Below are 23,287 nucleotides of genomic sequence, written 5' to 3'. Positions count from 1 at the left end.
GTGTTTTAGGGTAAGGCTGTGTCTCCCATTAATTGAAGTACTCCATTGCACCAGTGAAAGAGAATAGATCCCCTTTCCTTCCCATCCCCAAAATCTCCCTTTCCTTCCCATCCCCAAAATCTCCATTTCCTTTTACATCCCCTTCCGTCATTGCCGGGCCTCGATTGCCGAATTACCTCCCCTCCAATAACCGCCATTGAACATGTGCTCGAATCGGAGAAGAAAGGCGTGCCCGCCCGTCGTCATCAAGGGCGGAGCCAGAGGGTCGCGCGACCAACCAGGGCCGAGGTGAGCACCCCGATGGGCGTGTCCAAAAGGCCGGCGGCTTAATCGCCGGAGGCGCTATAAAAGGCGCGGACGCAAGTGAGTCGTGAGTTGGTCGCAGAGAGAGAGTCGTGAAGAGTCAGTCAGTGGAGTCGGTGGTGGCGGTCAGTGGTTGCGTTGGTTGCGGTGAGGAGTCGGTGGTGAGGAGTGAGTGAACCAAGAAGGAGTTGAGGGTTTGGACCAGACGCGTCAGACAAGTCCTGGGAAAGCAGCGGAGGCCACAGCAGCAACAACACCCCACAGCCACTTGGGGCCTGGACGGCGGTTTGGAGCAGGGCCGTAAAGGAACGGCGGCTGCTAGACGCGCCGGTTGAGCTGCAGGACCCCCTTGGACACACCTCCTTTCAGCCATCCACCTCCTGCCTTTCCACCCTTCTTGTGGACGTGAGTTTGTTATGTTTGTTCTGTCCTGGGAATAAGTTAAGTCTGTAGATAAGCTAGTATTTGCACTGTGTCACCTGCGTCTTATGTGTTGTGAATAAACCTTGATTGCTCCTTTTTGCTTGTGTAAATAATAAATCCCATTACTCGTCTGTACGTCTTCTCGTTTTATTCCTTCTTCTTCTTCACATCCGTGTCGCCTTTGTCTTTTCCCTATTGACTAGCTGCGGTGCGATCCGGCCAACGTTTGGGTGAAATCGGGTTCTAAGCGGGGAGTAACTGTTCGGACGCGGTAATACCAAACCGCTCGGTAAAATAACATCTAAAACCGCGTCTGCAACAATTGGTGTCTGGGAGTGGGATTCGGGGCCCGAACCAAATTTTTAAAACATCTAGAAAAAATTTGGTCAAAATTTGGAGCGGCCGAAATTTGTTTTGTTTTATAAAACCCGAATTTTGAAATCGCGCCATGGCTGGTCAAGGCGATCGAATGCCGGTGGGTGAGCTAGAGGAGGGGTTAGGAGTAACCCAGGATCAAATGTAGGGGAGCAATGAGGAAGTGGTTGAGGGGGTATCAGGCGCACATAATGGCGCCCTCACGCACGAGGTTACGGGCGCGCAAAATGGCGCCTCGCACATGGCCACGACGCCCGCGACCATAGCAGCGCCGCTGGTGGATTCGAACCTTTTTTTCCTGCAAATGAGGGCCCTTATGGGACAAATGGGAGACCAAATTGGAGGTTTGAAAAACAGTATAGAGGCTCAGAGTGAGCAAATGTGGGTAATGAGGGACGAAGTGAGGGGTACCGGTGAGGCGTTAGACAACGGGATAAAAGAGGTAAAGAATGGGTTAATGGGGCTAGAAAATAGGATGGAAGACAAATTGCGGGAGATAGGGGAGCAATCCGCCAGAGAAATTAAACAAATGGGAGAGCAGATAGAGGAGGTAAAAATCGGGGTAGAAACCAAACTGGATGCTCAGAGGGATGAATTGGGACAGATGAGGGCGGCATCTACAAAAGAAAGGGAGGAGATGAAGGAGGAGATACGACGAGGTATGGGTGAGGAGGTTTCGGGGCTACGCGAGGAGGTAAAGCGAGGTGAGAAGCGTATGGAGAAAGAAGTGAGAAATAATACGGCGAAGTTACAAGGGGGAATAGAAGAGCTGACGGAGGAGGTGGAACAGCTGACAGAGGGACAGACGGAGTTAGTGGAGCAGGTTCAAAAGAACACTGCGGTACTAGGAGGGTTAAAGGCGACACAAAAAGAAATTAAAAACGAATTAATAGCGACACAGAGGCAATGTCAGAGGGTACGTGAGGAACTGACAATGAGGGTGGACGAGGTGACAGAGATAATGGAGACAAAGGACCGGCAGGTGAGGATGCACATAGAGACGGTCACGGTAGCCTTAGAGGACGAACTTGAGGAGACGCACCGAGAAATAAAAGAGGTTAAACAAAAATTAGAGGAAGTGGAAGAAGAGGTGAGTGAAATTAAGAAGGGACGGACAGAAACTAAAAGAGAAATCCAGGAGGAGGTGATGGAATATGTGCAAGGTCGGTGCTCAACTTATGATGTGATGCTCACTAACCGAATAAAGAGTTTGCAGGTGGCAAAGGAGGTGCGACGACGAGGTACGGAGGTGAGTGGCAATGTATATGATGTGAGGAAAGCTTCAGTCGGCTTGGGGATTGGTTTGGATCCGGGTGTTTGTGAAAGGCCATTGGTGAAGTGTGCGACAGGTCTGGTGTGCAAAAAAAGAGGTGTGCGAGAATGTCCGACCATGGGGTGTGTGAGGAAAAAGTGCACGCCGAGGAGTGAGTGTGCCGTCAAGAGTGAGTTGGACGTAGCGCGTGTGCGAGGGAGCACATGGAAGCGCGGTGTGGTGAGTGTTACGGAGGAAGTAACGGAAAAGTGTGCGCAAGAGTGTGCGCGAGAAAGGTGTGTAACGGACGGGTGCATGAGGAAAGAGTGCGCTGTCGAGAGTAAGGGTGAGCGCGTTGTCAAGAGTGGTGGTGAAAGTAGTGAGAGTGACACGGAGCGTGAGTTGGTTGTGACAGGCGAGCGAGGATGCACACCTGGAATGGTAGAGCGTGTGTGGGAATGCACACTTGAGTTGGTCGTGAGGCACGTGGTTGGGTGTGCGGGTGAGGGCACCCCTGTGATCGTCACAAAGGAGGTGACCGAGGAGGGGGCGCGAAGAGGTGTGTTGGTGAGGTGTGCGAGCGACGAATGTGTGCCAAGGTGTTCGGTGGTCAGGTGTGTGACCAAGTCGGTGAGCGGAATGAGTGTACCGAGGTGTGTAAGAAAAGGTACGACGAGGAGCATGGAAACGACTGCATGTATGAGCAAGAAAGGGGTAGCGTATGCGTATAAGCATCCAGGTGAGGCATCGACGGTAACCGGGTTAGAGGTTAGAACGACTTATAGCCGAATCGGGCCCTCGGTGCGCGTCGGGCAGCTTCGCGTGCCGCGAGGACCAGTGGGGATCCGAACCACGGCGGTTTCGAAAGAACCGCCGTACGCGATCCACGCTGTGCCTCGCTTGGAACGGCCGCGTCCGGGCTCCACTAGGCGGAGCGGGCAGCCCGATAGGAAGGGTCGTCATGGCGACCACTTTCTATTGAGACGTGCCGGCAGGTCGAGATCGGGACATTGGATGGCTCCACGCCGAGGTGGTGCGTGGGATCTCGGCCCGGGTAAGCCCCCGTCCCTGCCACGAATGCGGGACGTATCCAGCCGCTGGCACAAAACAACCCGTATTCATGGCTCGGCTGTACGAAGCCGAGCTTTAGAAGGGAATTGGCGCACCGAGAGGATGTAATAAGTAGACGGGTGATGAGGATAGTGTTTTGGCCCCGAAATTAGAAAAAAAGCAAAATTTGATGATGGTAGAGTAAAGGACAAATTTTTGATTTGTTGAATTTGGACGAGCGAAATTGATAGTAGGACCTCCCCGATGTGGAGGGATGGCAAATCCACCATCCCTCACAGATAGGTGGGGCAAATGCGCACTAGCTTATGGGGTTGATGGCAGTGAAAACTAGCCCGGGTGGGTTAGGATATATCGTGTGTAGGGCCCTAGAAGATGACATTAGGTGACGTTAAGGTTAGTTAGTGACAAGGATACCTGTAGTGGGGACGCAGGTAGATTAGCGTGGATGATAATGATGTGGGAGCGCAATAGTTTAAAGGGATGACTGGGAAGCGCAAGTTTCAGAGGGGAGTAGTTAGCTGAGATGATGCCGTGTGTTTGAAGATTGAACAGGTGTGATTGAACAGGTGTGATTGCACAGGTGTGCAACTGAACAGGTGTGTGGAGCAGTGTATGAGTGAGTGAAGGTGATTGTGTATTGTGCTGACCCAATGGTCCAAGAAGAGGAGGAGGGTGCAGGTGGCACCAGGTGATTGCACAGGTGTGCAACAACAGGTGTATGTGGCTGTATGGAATAAATGGTATGGAGTATTGGAATGGATGGTCGTGGAGTGAGTATGGTGGAAATTGTGGAGTGGAGTGGATGGTGCGAAGGTGTGAATGGGGGAAGAGTGGACCCCCATCACGGATACCCGGGGCGGGTAGTGTAAGTGTTAGGTCGAGGGTACAGGTAAATTGTGGTTGGATATTGGCATCTGTGGTGCGGGTGAAAGAATGGTCTTTGGATGGGTGCATTAGTGTTGTGGAAATGGCTGGGCGTGTAGCCTGTTAGTGTGTGTAGTTGGTTGGGCACTCCACCACTGTGAGGATGTCGGCCAGGTGAGGCCGCAGGTGGGCTCTGGGAGCCGGTAGTTGTGGATGGGGCCCGAGGATCCGGAGGACGGACCCGGGTAGCCCAGTGCCAGAGGGCGCCAAGGGGTGACAGAGCCAGGAGAGGGCCTTCCCCAGTTAGTTAGGTTAGGGTGAGGAGCTAGGTAAGCTTGGGTGGCAACTGCAGTGGTGGAGGTGTGCAGGTGGGTAGACCTGCTGGGAGAGCTACACGTCGCAGCCCAGAAATTGTGCGAAGGCACCGGGAGATGAATCGGGGGAGTGAGACCCCAAATTGAGAAGCACCACAGTTTGGTCAATGGGAATTGGTTTTTAGAACCCATAGTGTAAGTTGGCCAATGGATTGGCAGGGAAAGACCCCGGGTAGTGTAAAGTGTGTTAATGTCATTTAGAAAGTAGTTAGGATGAAGTCTCCTCGCACCATCTGCATCCACTCACCTGAGGTGACAGGTACTCCGCACCATGCCATGTTTAATTATTTTTACTGTGCAAATGTTTGGATTGTGAGACGCATCATGACGTGGGTGTGACATTGTGCTTTGATGTTCCATCTCTGCCTCCTTATGAGGATTGATGATGAATTTGGTGATAGCAAATTTTGAAGTAGAGGGATTGTGGAGACGAATTTGGTATAGGGGAAATATGGGGAAGACGTGACAGTAGTGACGAATTTGTAAATGTGTAGATTTTTGTACATATGGGGTAAGGGCAAGGGTAGGGTAGGTGACAGGGGGGTGACGTACGGTAGGGACGAGCTTTCTCACTTCGCCCTCCGTACGCATTTCGCCTTGCATTGCCTTATTGATGTGTACCCTTGTGACCTTACCCCTCGCTCAATTGTCTTTCCCCTTTTGTCTCCCACATGACCTGTGCGCCATTGGGTGCCGAGGGGAGCGTGCGTGGGTCGGCCATTGTGCGCCCGAAATTCCCAGAACCAGCTGTCTGCATCGATGCACCACATTATGGACCACATGTCTGTGGCCGAGCACCACTTATGGACCCCATGGGTTGGGGCATGGCCCCTCTGCTGGAACCGGCCATGAGGGCCCGAAATCTTGCTGGCGGACCTTGGCCACAGGGCACCGATGCCCCACAGGTGAACCACACGTAGTCGGCCCTGTGGGCTATAAATAAAATCAAATAAAAAGGACACATTGGGTGCATTTTTCAGTTCAAATAGGCCGCCAGTAAGAAAATGAAAGAACGACAACATCTGGAAGAACAAATAATAATCACCAGCAGAGGGAGCCGAAGACAAGAGACACCTGCAGGGTTTGGGTTTGTTGGTTTTATTTTATTGATGAACAGTGGTGACTGCACTGATTGGTGTTTGAGAATGTATTGGTGTGTTTTTGGGTGCTTTCATGGTGCGTCGATGCAGAGCAGACTGTCTCCCCCCCCAGAAAGAACAATCACAGGTCCTGGGTTAGTTTTGTAAATAAAAATAGCGTCATTGTAAATAATGCTTCCCACCGTCAGTGTATAGTTTGAAGACCATTCCGCAATTCGGTTAACTGTGGGCGTAAGTCTGTTAGGCAGGGTGCAATGGAGCAGCGGGACACATTTATTTATGTTTTAAAACTGTCGCACTCAGGGTCAGGTTAAAAGTAGAGGGAACTACACCTACGTGTCACACTAAATAAAAGTTGAAGGCCCGGGACGTGCCTAAGAGGAGGAGGGTGCAGTGTTGCGGAGATGAGGACTGTATATTTTTTGATTGTGTGCTGTATTATTATGATTATTGTTTATTCTGCGCCCCCCTACCTCCAGAGCTGTGTAAAGGTGAAAGGGCATCCCATAATTAGTCCACAAGCATACACATCAGCCAAATAATAGAATACCCCTGTTGATAGTTATCTCTTATTCTGTGTTTTAGGGTAAGGCTGTGTCTCCCATTAATTGAAGTACTCCATTGCACCAGTGAAATAGAATAGATCCCCTTTCCTTCCCATCCCCAAAATCTCCCTTACCTTCCCATCCCCAAAATCTCCATTTCCTTTTCCATCCCCTTCCGTCATTGCCGGGCCTCGATTGCCGAATTACCTCCCCTCCAATAACCGCCATTGAACATGTGCTCGAATCGGAGAAGAAAGGCGTGCCCGCCCGTCGTCATCAAGGGCGGAGCCAGAGGGTCGCGCGACCAACCAGGGCCGAGGTGAGCACCCCGATGGGCGTGTCCAAAAGGCCGGCGGCTTAATCGCCGGAGGCGCTATAAAAGGCGCGGACGCAAGTGAGTCGTGAGTTGGTCGCAGAGAGAGAGTCGTGAAGAGTCAGTCAGTGGAGTCGGTGGTGGCGGTCAGTGGTTGCGTTGGTTGCGGTGAGGAGTCGGTGGTGAGGAGTGAGTGAACCAAGAAGGAGTTGAGGGTTTGGACCAGACGCGTCAGACAAGTCCTGGGAAAGCAGCGGAGGCCACAGCAGCAACAACACCCCACAGCCACTTGGGGCCTGGACGGCGGTTTGGAGCAGGGCCGTAAAGGAACGGCGGCTGCTAGACGCGCCGGTTGAGCTGCAGGACCCCCTTGGACACACCTCCTTCCAGCCATCCACCTCCTGCCTTTCCACCCTTCTTGTGGACGTGAGTTTGTTCTGTTTGTTCTGTCCTGGGAATAAGTTAAGTCTGTAGATAAGCTAGTATTTGCACTGTGTCACCTGCGTCTTATGTGTTGTGAATAAACCTTGATTGCTCCTTTTTGCTTGTGTAAATAATAAATCCCATTACTCGTCTGTACGTCTTCTCGTTTTATTCCTTCTTCTTCTTCACATCCGTGTCGCCTTTGTCTTTTCCCTATTGACTAGCTGCGGTGCGATCCGGCCAACGTTTGGGTGAAATCGGGTTCTAAGCGGGGAGTAACTGTTCGGACGCGGTAATACCAAACCGCTCGGTAAAATAACATCTAAAACCGCGTCTGCAACAATATATATATATATGTAGAATAAGGGAGGGGTTCTTTGCACACTCGCTTGATTTTAAAACATAAAAAGAACATTTTTTTTCATTGAAAAGGGTGCCTTTTCACTTTGGTAAGGACACCTCCCCCTCCCAAAAAAATAGTCACTTTTCACCATGAAAAGGACACCCGTTCCATTACAAAAAAAAAAAAAAAAAAAAATCTTTACCATGTATATCTCTCAATTTGAGAATACCGTATATACCGGTGCATAATATGCACCCGTGTATAGTGCATAATATGCACCATAATATGCACCCGTGTACCCTTCCACCCTCAAAAAGAATAATAAATAAATAAAATCATTCATTTTCAGATTACAGTAGCGTGAATCTATGCATTTGTACACAAACTTTAAGTAGCACAAAATGAACATTTTGAAAGGAAAAAAAACAAAAGATATTTAGCTATATGTAGTCAGTATTCTGTTACAGACGCGTCAGTGTCCAGATGTGCATGAAATCGTGGGAGCTTCTTTGCTTCATAGAAGAAAGGAGAGAGTAGAGAGATTATTAAAACATTCTTTATTGTGGAGTTGTGGCCCTGCAAAGGGCCGTTTGGGTGTGTGATGGGCTTCTCAGCTAAAGCCAAGGAAATCCTCATCGTCCATAAATATGGCGTCCATATGGCGTTCCATAAATCTGTAGGCCCACGATGTGCTGGCCATGAAGTCTTCGATGTCTCCATCCAAAGCGAAGCTCCTTGCCTTCGGCCTGAGAGCAAGTGTAGAGATGGCGTGACCCTCTGCCCTCTTCTCCCGAACCCAGGCGATGACACGCTCTTCCAGCTGAGGCCACTTCGCCGATTTTCCCTTGTTCGCCTTCTTCTTCCGCGGCATATCCTCTATGGAAGCCTTTGTTATTCGTCAGCGCCGGATGACAGACTCATTCACGCCATGCTTCCTCCCAGCTTCTCAGTTCCCAAACTCTTCTGCAGACTGGCAGACGGAGAGTTTGAACGCTGAAGTGTACGACCACCTTGACATCTTGATCTTCTCTTCTCTGGAACCGGATACAACGTATGAAGACGTTTCAGTCCGAGCTGACGTTTATGGTAATCTACCCTATAATTTCGGATTGCTACGCAATTGCAGTCGTAAAATAAAAGACCTTCAAAATAAAAGACCGATGTGGATGTGGCTTTTCAGAGCAGGAAAAGCCGTTCTTTTCACATTCCGGAAGCGGTGTTGCTTTGAACGGCAAATCCATAGAAAGCACGTAATGGTACAAAACCCGCTTGCCATCCGGGGCGAACGAGCAGCAATGGCGGCCCTGCATGACGCAACGGGGAAAACGGACAACCGAGATCGCTTTTCGTAAAATAATTTTTTTCATAAATGTATTGGAAAATTGACTTATTTTGAAGCAGAGTTTTTTTCTATCCCCGTGTATAGTACGTACCCCCAACTTTTGACTTTTTCCCCGATAAGAAAGTGCGTCTTGTACACCGGTATACACGGTATTCTATTTCTCTCTCTCTCTATTGTGGGGGTAGAGGGGGGGAATTGCCCCCCCCCCCCATAAACCATTTAGGGGCACTTGCCCTTCCTAATTCCCACACCTTACAGTGCGCCTGTGTACCCCCCTCACTTTGCTGACACATTTTTTTAATCAAAGGACAGCATGTTGCGCATCATAAACAATGTATACCTATCTGTGAGTCGCAATGCCAATGTAAAATAAAGTGAAACCAACGAAAAACGGGTTTTATTTACAATATGTAGTTGTTGTTTGCAACTCCTGCTGTTGTGGTGGCTGTTGTTGTTGTTGCTGCTGTTGCTTTAGAGTGCTCCTTCCATGTACCTCTACATATTTTTCTATCGTTTTGAGAAGTATTGCTACATATAATTGTGTGGGGGAAGATAACTCCTTCCGTGTCCGTCACACTTTATTCAAAATGGTTCCTCCTATCATAGATTAATAAAAAGTGTTACCGTTGTAACGGCTACATTAAGCTACAATTTCCACTTCTTCAATCCCAGAAGGACATATGCTTTTAAAACAGGGACCTTTACAATTAATCAGACAAGTTTTTGATCCATGTTCATAGATTATTAGTTTTCCAACCAAGTAAATTAAATATTAGCTTCCCAAAGGTGCAGCATTTATTATCCTACGACAGCAGGACTGCTTGAACAGAATAAAGCAGAACGGCCGGATGCTTCTTGTTTTAGATAACCGTATTACAAGGGTATAAATTGTTTGGCAGTGATCTTTGTTTGACCCCCAATATTGGAGGAGGGGCGTATATTGGAGGGTGGGGGGTTTATTGCAGAGGACCGGGAAGGGGGGGGGGGGTGGTGGTTAGGGGGGGAAAGGGGGAGGAAGTTTTTATCTTCTTAACCTCCACCTAAGGGAGGAGCTTATTGGAGGATATACTGTATATGCATTCGTCCTAGGCATTCGAACAACCCCCTTATTGACCATCGACATGGATTAAACCTTCACTTGACTCCAACTTTCATTTACAGCATTACCTCAACTTCATCTCCTTCAAGGATGTCCTTGTGGAAGTCTACTGGAGGAGGTAGGCGGATGTCAGAAAAAGGGATTTGTCGCTCTGGCTGCCAGCTAAGTTAAAAACACCACGGATCACACAATGAGCAAAAATAGAAAATGATGATCATATATTGTTTATTTTGTATTTTAAAGAAAGTGTATTGGTAATTTCTAAAAAAAACTTTTTTTCAAACCATTCAAACAAACATCGTCATTGTACCACAAATAAAAAATAAGGATACCACAAAAAAAAACCCACAACAAAGAACAGTCAACCTAGGATAAATCAGAGGCTAAAAGAGCAAGAAACGTCACTTACTTGTTTTCAAACATCACTGTTAGCGAATCCTCATGCACATCTTTCACAAAAGCCTGTTAGAAAGGAAAACAATGAATCAGAAAAGAATGTCAAAAACTACTTTTTATCTTTCCTGCAACGTAGTTCCAGGGAACTTGTGGGATGGCGTGTCGTTCATCTGTCAGTCCATAAACACTTGCAACTTCTTCTCCGAAACTGCCAATAGGATTGTGACTAAACTTGTTACAAAATGATATTTGGTATGTTGATTCTCAAGTTTGTTCACAGCATTGAAAAAAAAAAAAAAGTATATATATATATATATATATATATATATATATATATATATATATATATATATATATATATATATATATATATTCATTTATATATAGTGTCTAAGGTGGTCTACCGGGGATCAAAGTGGGTCAAGGTTAGACCCGTCCCATCCCCCCCCCCCCCCCCCTTCCAAATAGGTATTTGCTTTTGAAACTACACATACTATTCCAATGGAACTTGACCACAACATTCCATTAATCACCCGGGATGTACAAACGTTTGTTCACGGCATTAAAAAAAAAAATTCGGCTCTAAGAGAGTCTTTAGAGGTGTTGCACCCCAAAATAGGTATTTGCTTTCTTCTCCAAAACTACACACACAATTTAGATGAAACATGACCACAACCTTAATCACCTTTGATTTACCAAAGTTTGTTTACTACATTAGAAAAATAGGAGTCTACGGGGATGTAAAATAGGGGTCTACGGGGTTGGGGGTTAAAGTCTTATGATTACGCTAGTATGATTCTACATGCTGCTCTGTCTCCTAGCAACCATTGAAATTGGTTATAAATACCATGACTGTTTAAAATACCCTTAATCGGTGTGGTATACCGCTGTATTCTACCAGGTGAGCACCCAGAGGTATTGCTCATATTTTTATTGCGCAATTTGACCAACGTACAAACAAGACCAAAAACTTTGGAGAGTCCACCATCACCCATCCAGGGTACAAGTTGCCTCAATCGCATTGCAATTCTGCCACAAGGTCTTATTCTGTCATCAAGGTACACTCTGCACATACGTCTGGCTGAGCAGTCAGCGACATGAAGCCATGGTCTGAGTGTTTATGGCCGAACGCCTCAAAGTTTCCCACATCCATTAATCAATCCAAGTCTGTCTATTTGTCCCTCATTCCTGCTGTTGGTGTGTTCCCCCCACCCCCTCCCCAGCTGAAGCTGACGAGGTTTCCTAGAAAGCAAATTTATAATGCAGGTGAAGGGGGAGGGGCAGGACTTAAAGCAGTTCATTACTTAAATAATCTTGTTTGGTGTCCAAGTGGGGATACCAATGGTGGTCCAAGTGGTGTCCAAGTGGGTTGTAGAAGGCTACCTGCACACATCTCCACACATCTCCACACACAAGTCTGACTTCTGTGGTTCCTTTAACCCTACTCCATTTATGATCTTGTCTCGCATTCATCTTGTGATCCATTGGGTTTTATAATTGTATTCTCTCAACAAAAATTTGAAGGTATTAAGCAAACCAAATCTTCTTTAGAAACCCCATTTATTCCTACATTCTTGTTGATGGTGGCCACAGGCAACATTTATAGCCCAATTTTGTTTTTTACAAAACAACTGGCCAAGCAATTCCAGACAAGGAACTGGCAGGAATTTGCAATCTGTTGAGGGTGCCGGCGATAAATCACTTACTCTTCGCAAAAGACAACGAGATCTTCAAAGTCCACCAACGGCCAATGCAGGCAGACAGGTGCTCAACATCCTTCCAATGTCCACTCTCTGCTTGTGAAATAGGCTTGGGCGATTCTTAAAATTTGAGAATCCATTCCGAAAGGAATAGATTCTGATTCTTCATCAAAATGTAATTAATTCGTCCTCGTCACAAACCCAACCTGCTCAACTAGTTTTGTCTGAATCTGTCTATAACTCTGAGATATCCTGCACACAGACAAACAGGGGTGAAAAAATAACCTCCATCCAACTTCAGTGGTGGAGGGAATAAAGAGAAATAACTTCAGCATAAAATTTATGTTCCCAGAACGAGAAGTCCAACTTGCATGCACACAGTTCGTGAGTACGTGTCTGCTCATTTTCTTCACAACTTGACCAAACTAGTTGGAGAAAAAAAACGGACTTGTCTTTGTCTGTTTTGTAAAGAAAAACAGGAGAAGCTTTTGATATAACTTGCTGATCGAACAAACGGATTCTAGATGGACGAAGTGAGATAAGGCAGTCAGAAAGCGTGGTATATTTGTATGTGTATATGTACACGCACGCACGCACGCATACACACACACACACACACACACACACACACACACACACACACACACACACACACACACACACACACACACACACACACACACACACACACACACACACACACACACACACACACACACACACACACACACACACACACACACACACACACACACACAATGAGTGCTAGGAAGATACTGGCATGGTAATCAGCACAGGGCCACATCGGCAATCGGCATCGGCCTATTGGAGTCAGTGTGAATGCCAATTACATTACATCACTGTATATAACAAAAACAAGTCCAAAAGTCTAACAGCGGCATAGCTGGGCTTGTAAAATATTATAAACCACAAACACATATGATTAGCTTTTTAAACAGTCACTATTTGGAGGAATCTCGACATCCATGAGGTAAGTTTTACTTAAATAACTGAGCGAAGATCAACTGTAATCGATATACGCCACAAGGGTTGGAGGTGTGCTCATTTACCAAGCAGCTAGCTAGCGCTTGCCAAGCCAGCCGTTCCTCAACGGTTTTGAATTGAGTCCTTGCTCAAATGCTAAAACCACTTGGTGATCTCTCCACAAGAAACTTGGTAAATTAACACACACCCAATGTTCTTGAGACCCGACCATATATCGACTGTAATCTATGTACCCCAAAGAGGAATGACCTTTCCTGCAGCTCTCGAAGTGAGCGGGTGTTTACGCCGTAATGACATCATATCTGCAAGTTCTCAGTTCTCATCATATCTTAGTTCGGTAAGTTGGGACTTCCGTTTCTGGTCCCTCGAGCAAGGAAGCGACTTCGACGTCTGCACGGCTTCAAAATTTTAAGTATTTTTCCAATTTGTGTCTGTCAAATTTCCGCTCGTTATTCCAGTGTGTATGTGTTCTTTGTGATTTCGAGTTAATCAAGGTTTGCAATTCGCAAACTTGCGTATAATTTAATCGTTTTCTGCTCGCACCGCGTGTGCGGCCTGGCAACTTGAGGTTTCCCTCACCCAGGCGGTGTTTTGTGTATTGTACACCGCTCCTTTCCTATGCCATCTCCAGGCACTGCAAAACGTCATTGCCGGGCACCGAAGGGGTCTCGGCAGTGACGCACGCTGAAAGGGAGTACTCAGTTTTCACTCTGGTTGGTGTACACCGCACCTTTCCGATGCCATCTCCAGGCACTGCAAAACGTCATTGCCGGGCACCGAAGGGGTCTCGGCAGTGACGCACGCTGAAAGGGAGTACTCAGTTTTCACTCTGGTTGGTGTACACCGCACCTTTCCTATGGCATCTCCAGGCACTGCAAAACGTCATTGCCGGGCACCGAAGGGGTCTCGGCAGTGACGCACGCTGAAAGGGAGTACTCGGTTTTCACTCTGGTTGTTTGTTTGTTTGTTTTCCTGGTTGTCCGGGCGATATCTCAGCCATCCTTTGAGCTAGGAAGCTGAAATTTCGGCACAATAGTGAGGAAGCACTTTGTCAAAAAAATGTATTTTTTGTTTTTTGATTAATCAATTAATTGATGTTATTTAATTATTAGCGATTAATTAAGTACTTATTTATTTCCTTTCTCTTCTGGCCATGATCTCAGGCACCTTTTGAGTTAGGAATATGATATTTGGACATGCCAATGACAAAGTGATTTGGCTACAAATGCTATTTTTGTTTTATTGATTAATCAATTAATCGATTAATTATTTAATTATGAGATTAATGACTAAATTTTTTTTTTTTTTAGTTACAGATTCTGATGAAATGGTGCTGGTTGACGTGTTCCATTAGCGAATTGATTAATAGTGTTGCGGATTTTAGAACCCTCCACTTGGTAAATTTTTGTAAATGTTCCCTTATAAATAATCCCCTGCAAATACCCCCATTTGTCTAACGTTAAAGATCGCACCCATAGCTAGTCCACGAGCAACACGTAGCACACCTTAGGATCTCTATAGATACTCATTAGTATGTGTGTAATTAAGGCTGTGTTCCCAATAGTTTGAATCTACATTGCATCAATCAAATAAGAATAGGCCCCAATCTCTTCAATGGCAGTAAGAGTGCTTTTCTACGACCCGTGCAAACGCCATCACGCGCTCGGTCCTCTGGAGGAAAAAGGGGGAGGAGTAAGTTGGGCGCCAAGAACAAGGCATGGCCCTGTCAACGTCTCGTCGAGGGGCGGGACCGGTAAGCTCTTGGAGCCAACCAGGGCCGAGGCAAGCTCACCATTGGGCGTGTCCTGGGAGCCGGCGGCTTGATCTAACAACGCCCAATAAAAGCGGCGGAGAGGGACTGCTTCACGAGATGAGCACGATGGCGACACCAGAGGTTCGAGCAAGAGGAGAGAAGCGCGGTGTCGACCTATTACATAAGCAGGAGGCCAGTTTCCCCGAGAGATATATTGGCATTGTCCGACCGCGTGCAAACCATACGCGCAGCTGCCGCCGGGTTTTTGCTCAAGCCCGGAGCGTGGACCGGAGCGCGACCTGGAGCAGACCTCGATGCCGGTGCCATTGTCGTTGCCGGTGCCTTTCCTGCCATACCATCCCTTTGAGTGTAAGTGTGTTCGTTCTGTCTGGGGCGTTTGCTAAGTAAGGCTGTATAAGGCTGCCCTGTGTCCTGCTTCTTCTTCTTCTGTATATTCTTTGCCTTTCGTTTCCTCTTCATTTAGTGTACATAATTAATAAACATTTGTTCCTGCTTTACTTTGGTTCCTCTCATCCGATCGCCTGTCCCCAATTGAATATCGGTGACACGATATAGGAACCGCTATAATCGGGTTTAGACTGCCGCTAACGGCTCGAGCTTTGGATTGCTAAACCGCTCGGCAAAATTCCATCTTGTCCGTGGCTCGGGCAGAAGTAGCGCCCTGCTTTGCGGCGAGGTTGGCAAAGGTATCTGGGACTCCATTGACCAGTCACCCTGGTCAATCTCAACCCCGCAAAGGAGTGCGATATCTTCTAGGACTTGGACGGCCAGCTTAAGACGAGGGGATTAAACCTCCCTCGGTAAGGGGAGCTCCGTGATCTGAGATCCGCAACAATTGGTGTCAGGAGTGGGATTGGACCCGAATCAAATTTTTTAATCCATCTGAAAAATTTGGTCAAAATTAGGAGCGGCCGAAATGTATTAACATCCAAATTGAGTCGTGCCATGGATGGTCAAGGCGATCGGATGCCGGTGGGGGAGATAGAAGAGGGGGTAGAGTCGACCTAGGACCCCAGGGAGGAGATGGGAGAGATCGAGGAGGAGGTTGAAGAAGGTGCGGTAGAGGGGGTTGCAGGTGCACAAGATGGCGGCACCTCGCACGTGGTCGCGGCAGCACAAGATGGCGGCGCCTCACACATGGCCTCGGCGAGAGCCGCGCCCGCAGCGCCAATGGTATGCAATCCTGTGTGGGCGACATGAAAGCCTTCATGGCGCAGCTCCTGAATGGATTGAAAAAGATAAATGGCAAATTAGACGCCCAAAGGGACGAAGCGAGGGCTCGGGGAGAGCAATTGGGAAGCAAATTGGAGGGACTCGGAGGCAAATTGGAGGGCATAAATGGCCGAGCCCGAGAAATTAATGAGGGGCTAGCGAGGGACAAAGCCCGGTATGAAGCAAGGGAGTGTGAAAGGGAGGTTAACCGCAGGTCGGGTGGGAAAGGCGCATTTGTACACGACGAGGTAACGCGACTCGAGGAGCGCAGGTTGAGCAAGGCAGAGCAGAGCGCGGTTAAAATGACCGGGATAGAAATCGCGACCCGGGGTATGGGGAAGCCGGCGACCGCTGAGGTAGAAAAGAAATTTTAATTGGAGCCAGCGGTCGTCGAGGAAAAAGAAATTAAAGAATTAATGAATGAAATGAATGAATGAATGAATGATCGTTTTTAAGGCCATTTTCCCCGCTAGAGCAGGGGTTAGCCTTGCGGGCCCCATGACAATCATGGTTCCCTGTTTGAGGCAATGTTTTTATGGCCGGATGTCCTTCCTGACGCCAACCCTTAGTCGCCTCTTACGATGCGCAGGGATACGGTGTACCTATTCTAAACCGGGGTACACACCGGATCATTCATCCCAGCAAGCTGGTACTCAATTTGCCGACCTCGGAAGGATGACAGGCTGAGTCAACCCCCCTGGCGTTAATTCAGCGATCGACCGGGATTCGAACCCAGGATCCTAGGATCCCAAGCCAGCACCCTAACCGCTAAGCCAACACCAGGCATCTCTCTACAACCCCAGAACACTCTACAACTCTCGAAAAAGCACTCTGCAATAAGCCCTCCTCCAAAATGGCCACTCACTCCTCTGAATCACCTTCCTGGCCACTCCCTATGAACCCACTTTGTAGTAGCAGGGTCCAGTATTGTTCGGGCCACTGAAGACGTTTTGCTATCTTTTGACAGGTATGGCAGGTCTTACAGTGCGCCACTATGTCCTGGTGCAACTTAGGCCAATAAAAATGCGCCAGGATCCTAGCCTGAGTTTTCCTGATTCCCGCATGTCCGGCCATGGGAATTTCATGGGCCAGCCGTAGAATTTCAAGATGATAACGGGGTGGTACCACTACGTGGTGTACCACAGACCAATCGTCACTGGCGGGAGCACGAGGGGGTCTCTACTTTCTCATTAACATCAGATTTCACATAGTAACAGTCTGAGACTTCCTTAGCTTCCAACTCCATCATAGCCTTTTGTCTGAGGTCTCTTCGTACAGGATCTGCCTGCTGGTCCTTAACTAGTGAAGAATGATTCAACACAGGCACACAAGAAGCCCCATTTCCCTATCCCTTCATCGCTGGTTAAATCATTGAAAAACGTCTCCGCCAACCACACCTCAGAATCTGGTACAGTGGTCAACTCTATGACAGTCTGCTTCTCTTTCTGCGTTTGGGATCTCGTCACGACACAAGCAGGGAAAATACCGGGGAACTCCTCTTGCAAATCCTCAGTCTCTTGCTGAACTGTAGGATGTATGGAAACTACTGGGGAAGCACCAACCCTATCCCCAGCCAAATCATTTCCCAATAGGAAACTAATACCTTCTATGGGGAGAGTGGGGACTATTCCTACTGCCACGGGTCCTGTGACCAAATCAGACTTCAAGTTCACCCTATGTAAGGGGACTGTGACATAACGACCTGCAATGCCCTGGATCAAGGCACTCGCTTTCACCGAATTACTCAAAGAAATTGGAATTCAGGAGACCGCAGACATAGAAAAGCACTCTTACTGCCATTGAAGAGATTGGGGCCTATTCTTATTTGATTGATGCAACGTAGATTCAAACTATTGGGAACACAGCCTTAATTACACACATACCAATGAGATATCTACAGAGATCCTAAGGTGTGCTACGTGTTGCTCGTGGACTAGCTATGGGTGCGATCTTTAACGTTAGACAAATGGGGGTATTTACAGGGGATTATTTATAAGGGAACATTTACAAAAATTTACCAAGTGGAGGGTTCTAAAAACCGCAACACTGCACACTCCTTTCCTCCCATGTGAGGGATGGTAGAGATACCACCCCGCCCCCCCCCCCCCCCGACACTGGGTCTCAATTTCCAATCATCACTATTCCCAATTTCGAATCCCTAGTAATTTCAAGCCAATTCCCTATCAATTCCAAACAATAACACTATCATCATCCCTTAGTCCGTTAAACTTGAGCCTCTCGGTGGAATGGGTGTGCAAGAATGTGCGCGAGTGTGTGGTGAGCGTTATGAGTAGACCTGAGTATGGAGCGAAAGAGAATGCACGAGCGAGTACAGTGGTAGAATGCGTGGGATGTACGAGCGGCGTTGGAGCGCTGGGTTTGGTGAGTGTAAAACGGGTAGCGTATGCACGTGAGAATGCAATCCGCGCATCGACGTTAACCGGGACAGCGTTCAGACCGACGTTTAGCCGACGCGAGCTCCCGGTCCGTGCCGGGCGATGTGTGCTGCAGGAGCCGGCGGGGATCGGTGTTGCGTCGCTCCTCTTCGGAGCGTCGTGCACGATTCGGGCCGGGCCCCGCCCTGCACGGTCGAATCCGCGCTTTGCCAGGCAAAGCAGGCGGCCCGGTTCGAGGGAAGGTAGGAGGGGTCGGAGCGGCGCCCCCTTGTGGTGGCGGCGCTCCACCCGGGCAAGGCAAGGCCATCGCGCTTGGGAGCGCCAGGCCCCGCGCCGGGATGGTGCTTGGAGCCTTGGCCCGAGCAAACCTCCTCCCATGAACCGAATGCCGGACGGACTCAACCCGTAGGAGACAGACCACCCGCATGCATTGCTCGGTTTTTCAAAACCGAGCTTTGAAAATGCATTGACGCACTGAGGCTCATAGTACAGTGGACTGGAAAGTGAAATTGATGGCAAATGGTAGCAGTAGTGATGGCGAATGGCAGTTTACCATTCACCTCACATCTAGTGGGGGCAAAGGAGAAATAGGATTTATGGGGATTGGCTGTGAAAACCTAGCCTGGGAGGGTTAGGATAAAATGATAGAATTTAGAAAGATGACCATAGGTGACAAGATTTAAGTAGTAACATGGTACAGGTAGGAGGGGACGTAGAGTAGGGTAGTTGGATTATAACGACGTGGGAGCGCTTAGTATAAGGGAAGACGGGGAGTGCGAGTTTCAGAAGGGAGTAGTTAGATCAGATGATGCTGTGTGTGTGTGTAGAAAGAGTATTGAGCAGAGTATTGTGAGTGTGGGTGAATGGCATTGTAGTGAATGAAGAAGTCTGGGAGGAAAGGAGGGTGCAAGTGCCACCAGGTGTGTGTGAGCACCAGGTGAGTGTGCAAGTGCAGGTGAAGCACAGGTGTATGGAGAATGGTTGGATGAAATGAATGGTCTGGAGTGAATGGAGCATGGAATTAATGGTGTGGAGTGAGTAGTGTGGAATATGTGGAGTGGAGTGGTTGGTGCGAAAGGAGTGGATGGGGAAGGATGAACCCCTTCACGAGCACCCGGGTCGGGTAGTTTAAAAGTAGGTCGAGGGAGTAGGTAAATGGTGGTTGGATATTGGCATCTGTGGTGCGAGAGTAGCAGAGTACTGCTTGTTGGGTGCATTAGTGGAGTAAATTGGCTAGGCGTGTGGCCTGTTAGAGGTATGGTTAGATGAGCACTCCGCCACTGTTAGTCTGTCGGCCAGGTGAGGCCGCGGGTAGGCTCTGGGAGCCAGGTAGAGTTCAATGGGGCCCGAGGATCCAGGGAAGGACCCGGGTAGCCCAGTGCCAGAGAGGGCACTGAGGGGGTAAGTGCCAGGGAGGGCCTTCCCCAGGTAGGTAGGTTAGGGTGAGGAGCAAGTAAGCTCGGGTGGCAACGTGCAGTGGCGGAGGTGCACAGGTAGGTAGACCTGTTAGGAGCGCCACACGACCCAGCCTTGAAATTGTGCAAAGGCACAGGGTGAAGAATCGGGGGAGTGAGACCCCAAATTGGTGAGCACCACAGTTTCGTCAATGGGAATTGGTTTTTAGAACCACATAGTGTAAAATGGCCAATGGTTTGGCAGGGAAAGACCCCGGGTAGTGTAAAGTGTATTAAAGTCGTTTATAAAGTAGTTAGGATTAAAAATCCCTTTGCCTGACCCCTCTGCTGGAACCGGCCATTGTGGCCAGAGAAAATATTTGCTTGCGGACCAGGCTGAGGTGGCACTTAAGCCATGCAGGTGGACCACCTTTAGTTGGCCCCTGCTGGCCATAATTAAGAACAGCGGACGCGCTTTGTGCTTGTGTTTATTACCATCAAATAGGCCGCAAGCACAGAACATCAAGAGCAAGACATCAGGAAACATCGGCCCAGCAGAGCAGGAGCAGAGCGGAAAAGAGTCATCAGTTTGTTATTATTGCAATGTATGACTGAGCACTGGATGGTGCTTTTTGTGTTTATGGTGCTTTTGGTGCATTATGGTGCTTTATGGTGCTTTCGTGCTCGGGGGTGCACTGCAATATCAATTGTGCATCCCCGGGCATGTGGGTATGGTGTATCGGTGCAGTGCAGTGCATGCTCTTCCTCTTCTCAAAAGTTCTGCTTTTGTCTCCCAAAATGACAGGTCCTGGGTTCGTATTGTAAATACCAAATAGTCTTTGTAAATAACATGCTCCCCACCGTATATGTTTAGTTTGAAAATTAATTCCGTAATTCGGTTAGTCTGTGGGTGTGAATCTGTTAGGTAGGATGCAACGTGGCAGGCGGGACATACTTAACTGTTTTAAAAATGTCGCACTCAGGGTGAAGTTAATAGTAGAGGGTGGCCACACCTGAGTGTCACACGAAAGTAAAGTTTTCGGGCCGGGCCGTCCCGTGAGGAAATGAGGGTGCAGTGTTGCGGTTTTTAGAACCCTCCACTTGGTAAATTTTTGTAAATGTTCCCTTATAAATAATCCCCTGTAAATATCCCCATTTGTCTAACGTTAAAGATCGCACCCATAGCTAGTCCACGAGCAACACGTAGCACACCTTAGGATCGCTATAGATATCTCATTAGTATGTGTGTAATTAAGGCTGTGTTCCCGATAGTTTGAATCTACGTTGCATCAATCAAATAAGAATAGGCCCCAATCTCTTCAATGGCAGCAAGAGTGCTTTTCGACGACCCGTGCAAACGCCATCACGCGCTCGGTCCTCTGGAGGAAAAAGGGGGAGGAGTAAGTTGGGCGCCAAGAACAAGGCGTGGCCCTGTCAACGTCTCGTCGAGGGGCGGGACCGGTAAACTCTTGGAGCCAACCAGGGCCGAGGCAAGCTCACCATTGGGCGTTTCCTGGTAGCCGGCGGCTTGATCTAACAACGCCCAATAAAAGCGGTGGAGAGGGACTGCTTCACGAGATGAGCACGACGGCGACACCAGAGGTTCGAGCAAGAGGAGAGAAGCGCGGTGTCGACATATTACATAAGCAGGAGGCCAGTTTCCCCGAGAGATATATTGGCATTGTCCGACCGCGTGCAAACCATACGCGCAGCTGCCGTCGGGTTTTTGCTCAAGCCCGGAGCGTGGACCGGAGCGCGACTTGGAGCGGACCTCGACGCCGGTGCCATCTGCTTGGACCTTCTCCTCCTTTCCTGCCATTCCATCCCTTTGAGTGTAAGTGTGTTCGTTCTGTCTGGGGCGTTTGCTAAGTAAGGCTGTATGAGGCTGCCCTGTGTCTTGCTTCTTCTTCTTCTGTATATTCTTTGCCTTTCGTTTCCTCTTCATTTAGTGTACATAATTAATAAACATTTGTTCCTGCTTTACTTTGGTTCCTCTCATCCGATCGCTTGCGTCCTGTCCCCAATTGAATATCGGTGACACGATATAGGAACCGCTATAATCGGGTTTAGACTGCCGCTAATGGCTCGAGCTTCGGATTGCTAAACCGCTCGGCAAAATTCCATCTTGTCCGTGGCTTGGGCAGAAGTAGCGCCCTGCTTTGCGGTGAGGTTGGCGAAGGTATCTGGGACTCCATTGACCAGTCACCCTGGTCAATCTCAACCCCGCAAAGGAGCGCGATATCTTCTAGGACTCGGACGGCCAGCTTAATAGACGAGGGGATTAAACCCCCCTCGGTAAGGGGAGCGCCATGATCTGAGATCCGCAACAATAGTTAAATTTTTTTATGATTATTATTTATTTATTTCCATTATTAATCATTTATTTATTTTCTTTCTCATTTGGCCAATATCTCAGGCACCTTTTGAGCTCGGAAGCTAATATTTGGACATGACAATGACCAGGTGATGTGGCTATCAAGGATATTTTTGATTTATTGATTAATCATTTAATAGATTAATTATTTATTGATTAATCAATGATTTTTTAGATTTTTTATTAATACAACATACAACAACATGCATTTTAAAGGCCATTTTCCCTACTGGAGCGGGGGTAAGCCTTGCGGTCCCCATGACGATCTTCTCCATTTTGCCCTATTTTCTGCATCTCTCCTTGTTAACCCCCTTGCCCGCATTTCTTCTTCCACCATCTTTAGCCAAGTCTTTCTCGGTCTTCCCCGTCCTCTACTTCCTTCTACATTCATTTCCATCACTCTTCTCAACCAGTCACTTTCATCCTTCCTCAGCACATGACCAAACCATCTCAACCTGTTTCTCTTCACAGCATCAATCACAGGCTCTATTCCCATCATCTTTCGCAATTCATCATTTGTCTTCCTCTCTCTCAACGATACTCCGCACATCCGTCGAACCATTCGCATTTCCACCCTTTCCAACGTTCGTTGCTGCTCTACGTTCATTACCCATGTCTCGCTCCCATAAATCGTAACACTTCTCACACATGCAGCATACACCTTTCCCTTCAGCTTCAACGACACTCCCCTCATCATCAGCAGACCACTCAGTTCCCGAAACTTCTTCCATGCACATCTCACTCGAGCAACCGTTGCCGAGTCTGATCCACCTTCTCCATTCAGCATGTCTCCGAAGAAGCAAAATGTTTTCACACCTTCCAGCTTCACGACGTCTCCAAGATCCAACTCAACATTTCCTCCATCTGCAGCTCCCTCTGTGCACACCTTACATTTGAATGTAGCTGCCACACTGGTTAATGACCCTTTCAGACCACTACATTTTTGATGAACCCACTCAGCGCACATTGTACATTGAATGGAGTTCACTCCGACACCCTTCCTACACACAGCACAGGGCCACTTCCCAGTTCTTTCCACCTCACCACATGCTTTACCACTTGCCATCACCTTCGTCTTTCCGATATTCACCTTCAGACCTTTTGTCTCCATACATTCCTTCCACTTGTTCATCTTTTCCTTCAGTCCATCCATACTTTCCGCAATCGACACCAGATCATCTGCATACAACAACTCCCACGGTAAACCCT

At 48.1% G+C, this 23,287-nt stretch overlaps 1 protein-coding gene across 3 annotated transcripts in view; it reads right to left on the bottom strand.

Moving 5' to 3' along the window:
- Nucleotides 1-23,287, bottom strand: part of LOC137432476 (RNA-binding protein FXR1) — a 104,482-nt gene that overhangs the window by 61,784 nt on the left and 19,411 nt on the right. For all 3 annotated transcript variants that reach the window (XM_078783271.1, XM_078783270.1, XM_078783272.1), the window contains exons 2-3: nt 10,237-10,289; nt 9,896-9,989 (exon numbers count right to left, since the gene is read on the bottom strand). In XM_078783271.1, the coding sequence (XP_078639397.1) occupies nt 9,896-9,989; nt 10,237-10,289 (147 nt within the window). The remainder of the gene's footprint in view (nt 1-9,895; nt 9,990-10,236; nt 10,290-23,287) is intronic.

This window comes from Myxine glutinosa, chromosome 8 (assembly GCF_964187855.1).
Source record: "Myxine glutinosa chromosome 8, kmMyxGlut1.1, whole genome shotgun sequence".
NCBI classification, from domain to species: domain Eukaryota; kingdom Metazoa; phylum Chordata; class Myxini; order Myxiniformes; family Myxinidae; genus Myxine; species Myxine glutinosa.
This window is presented reverse-complemented; position numbering and strand designations above follow the sequence as displayed.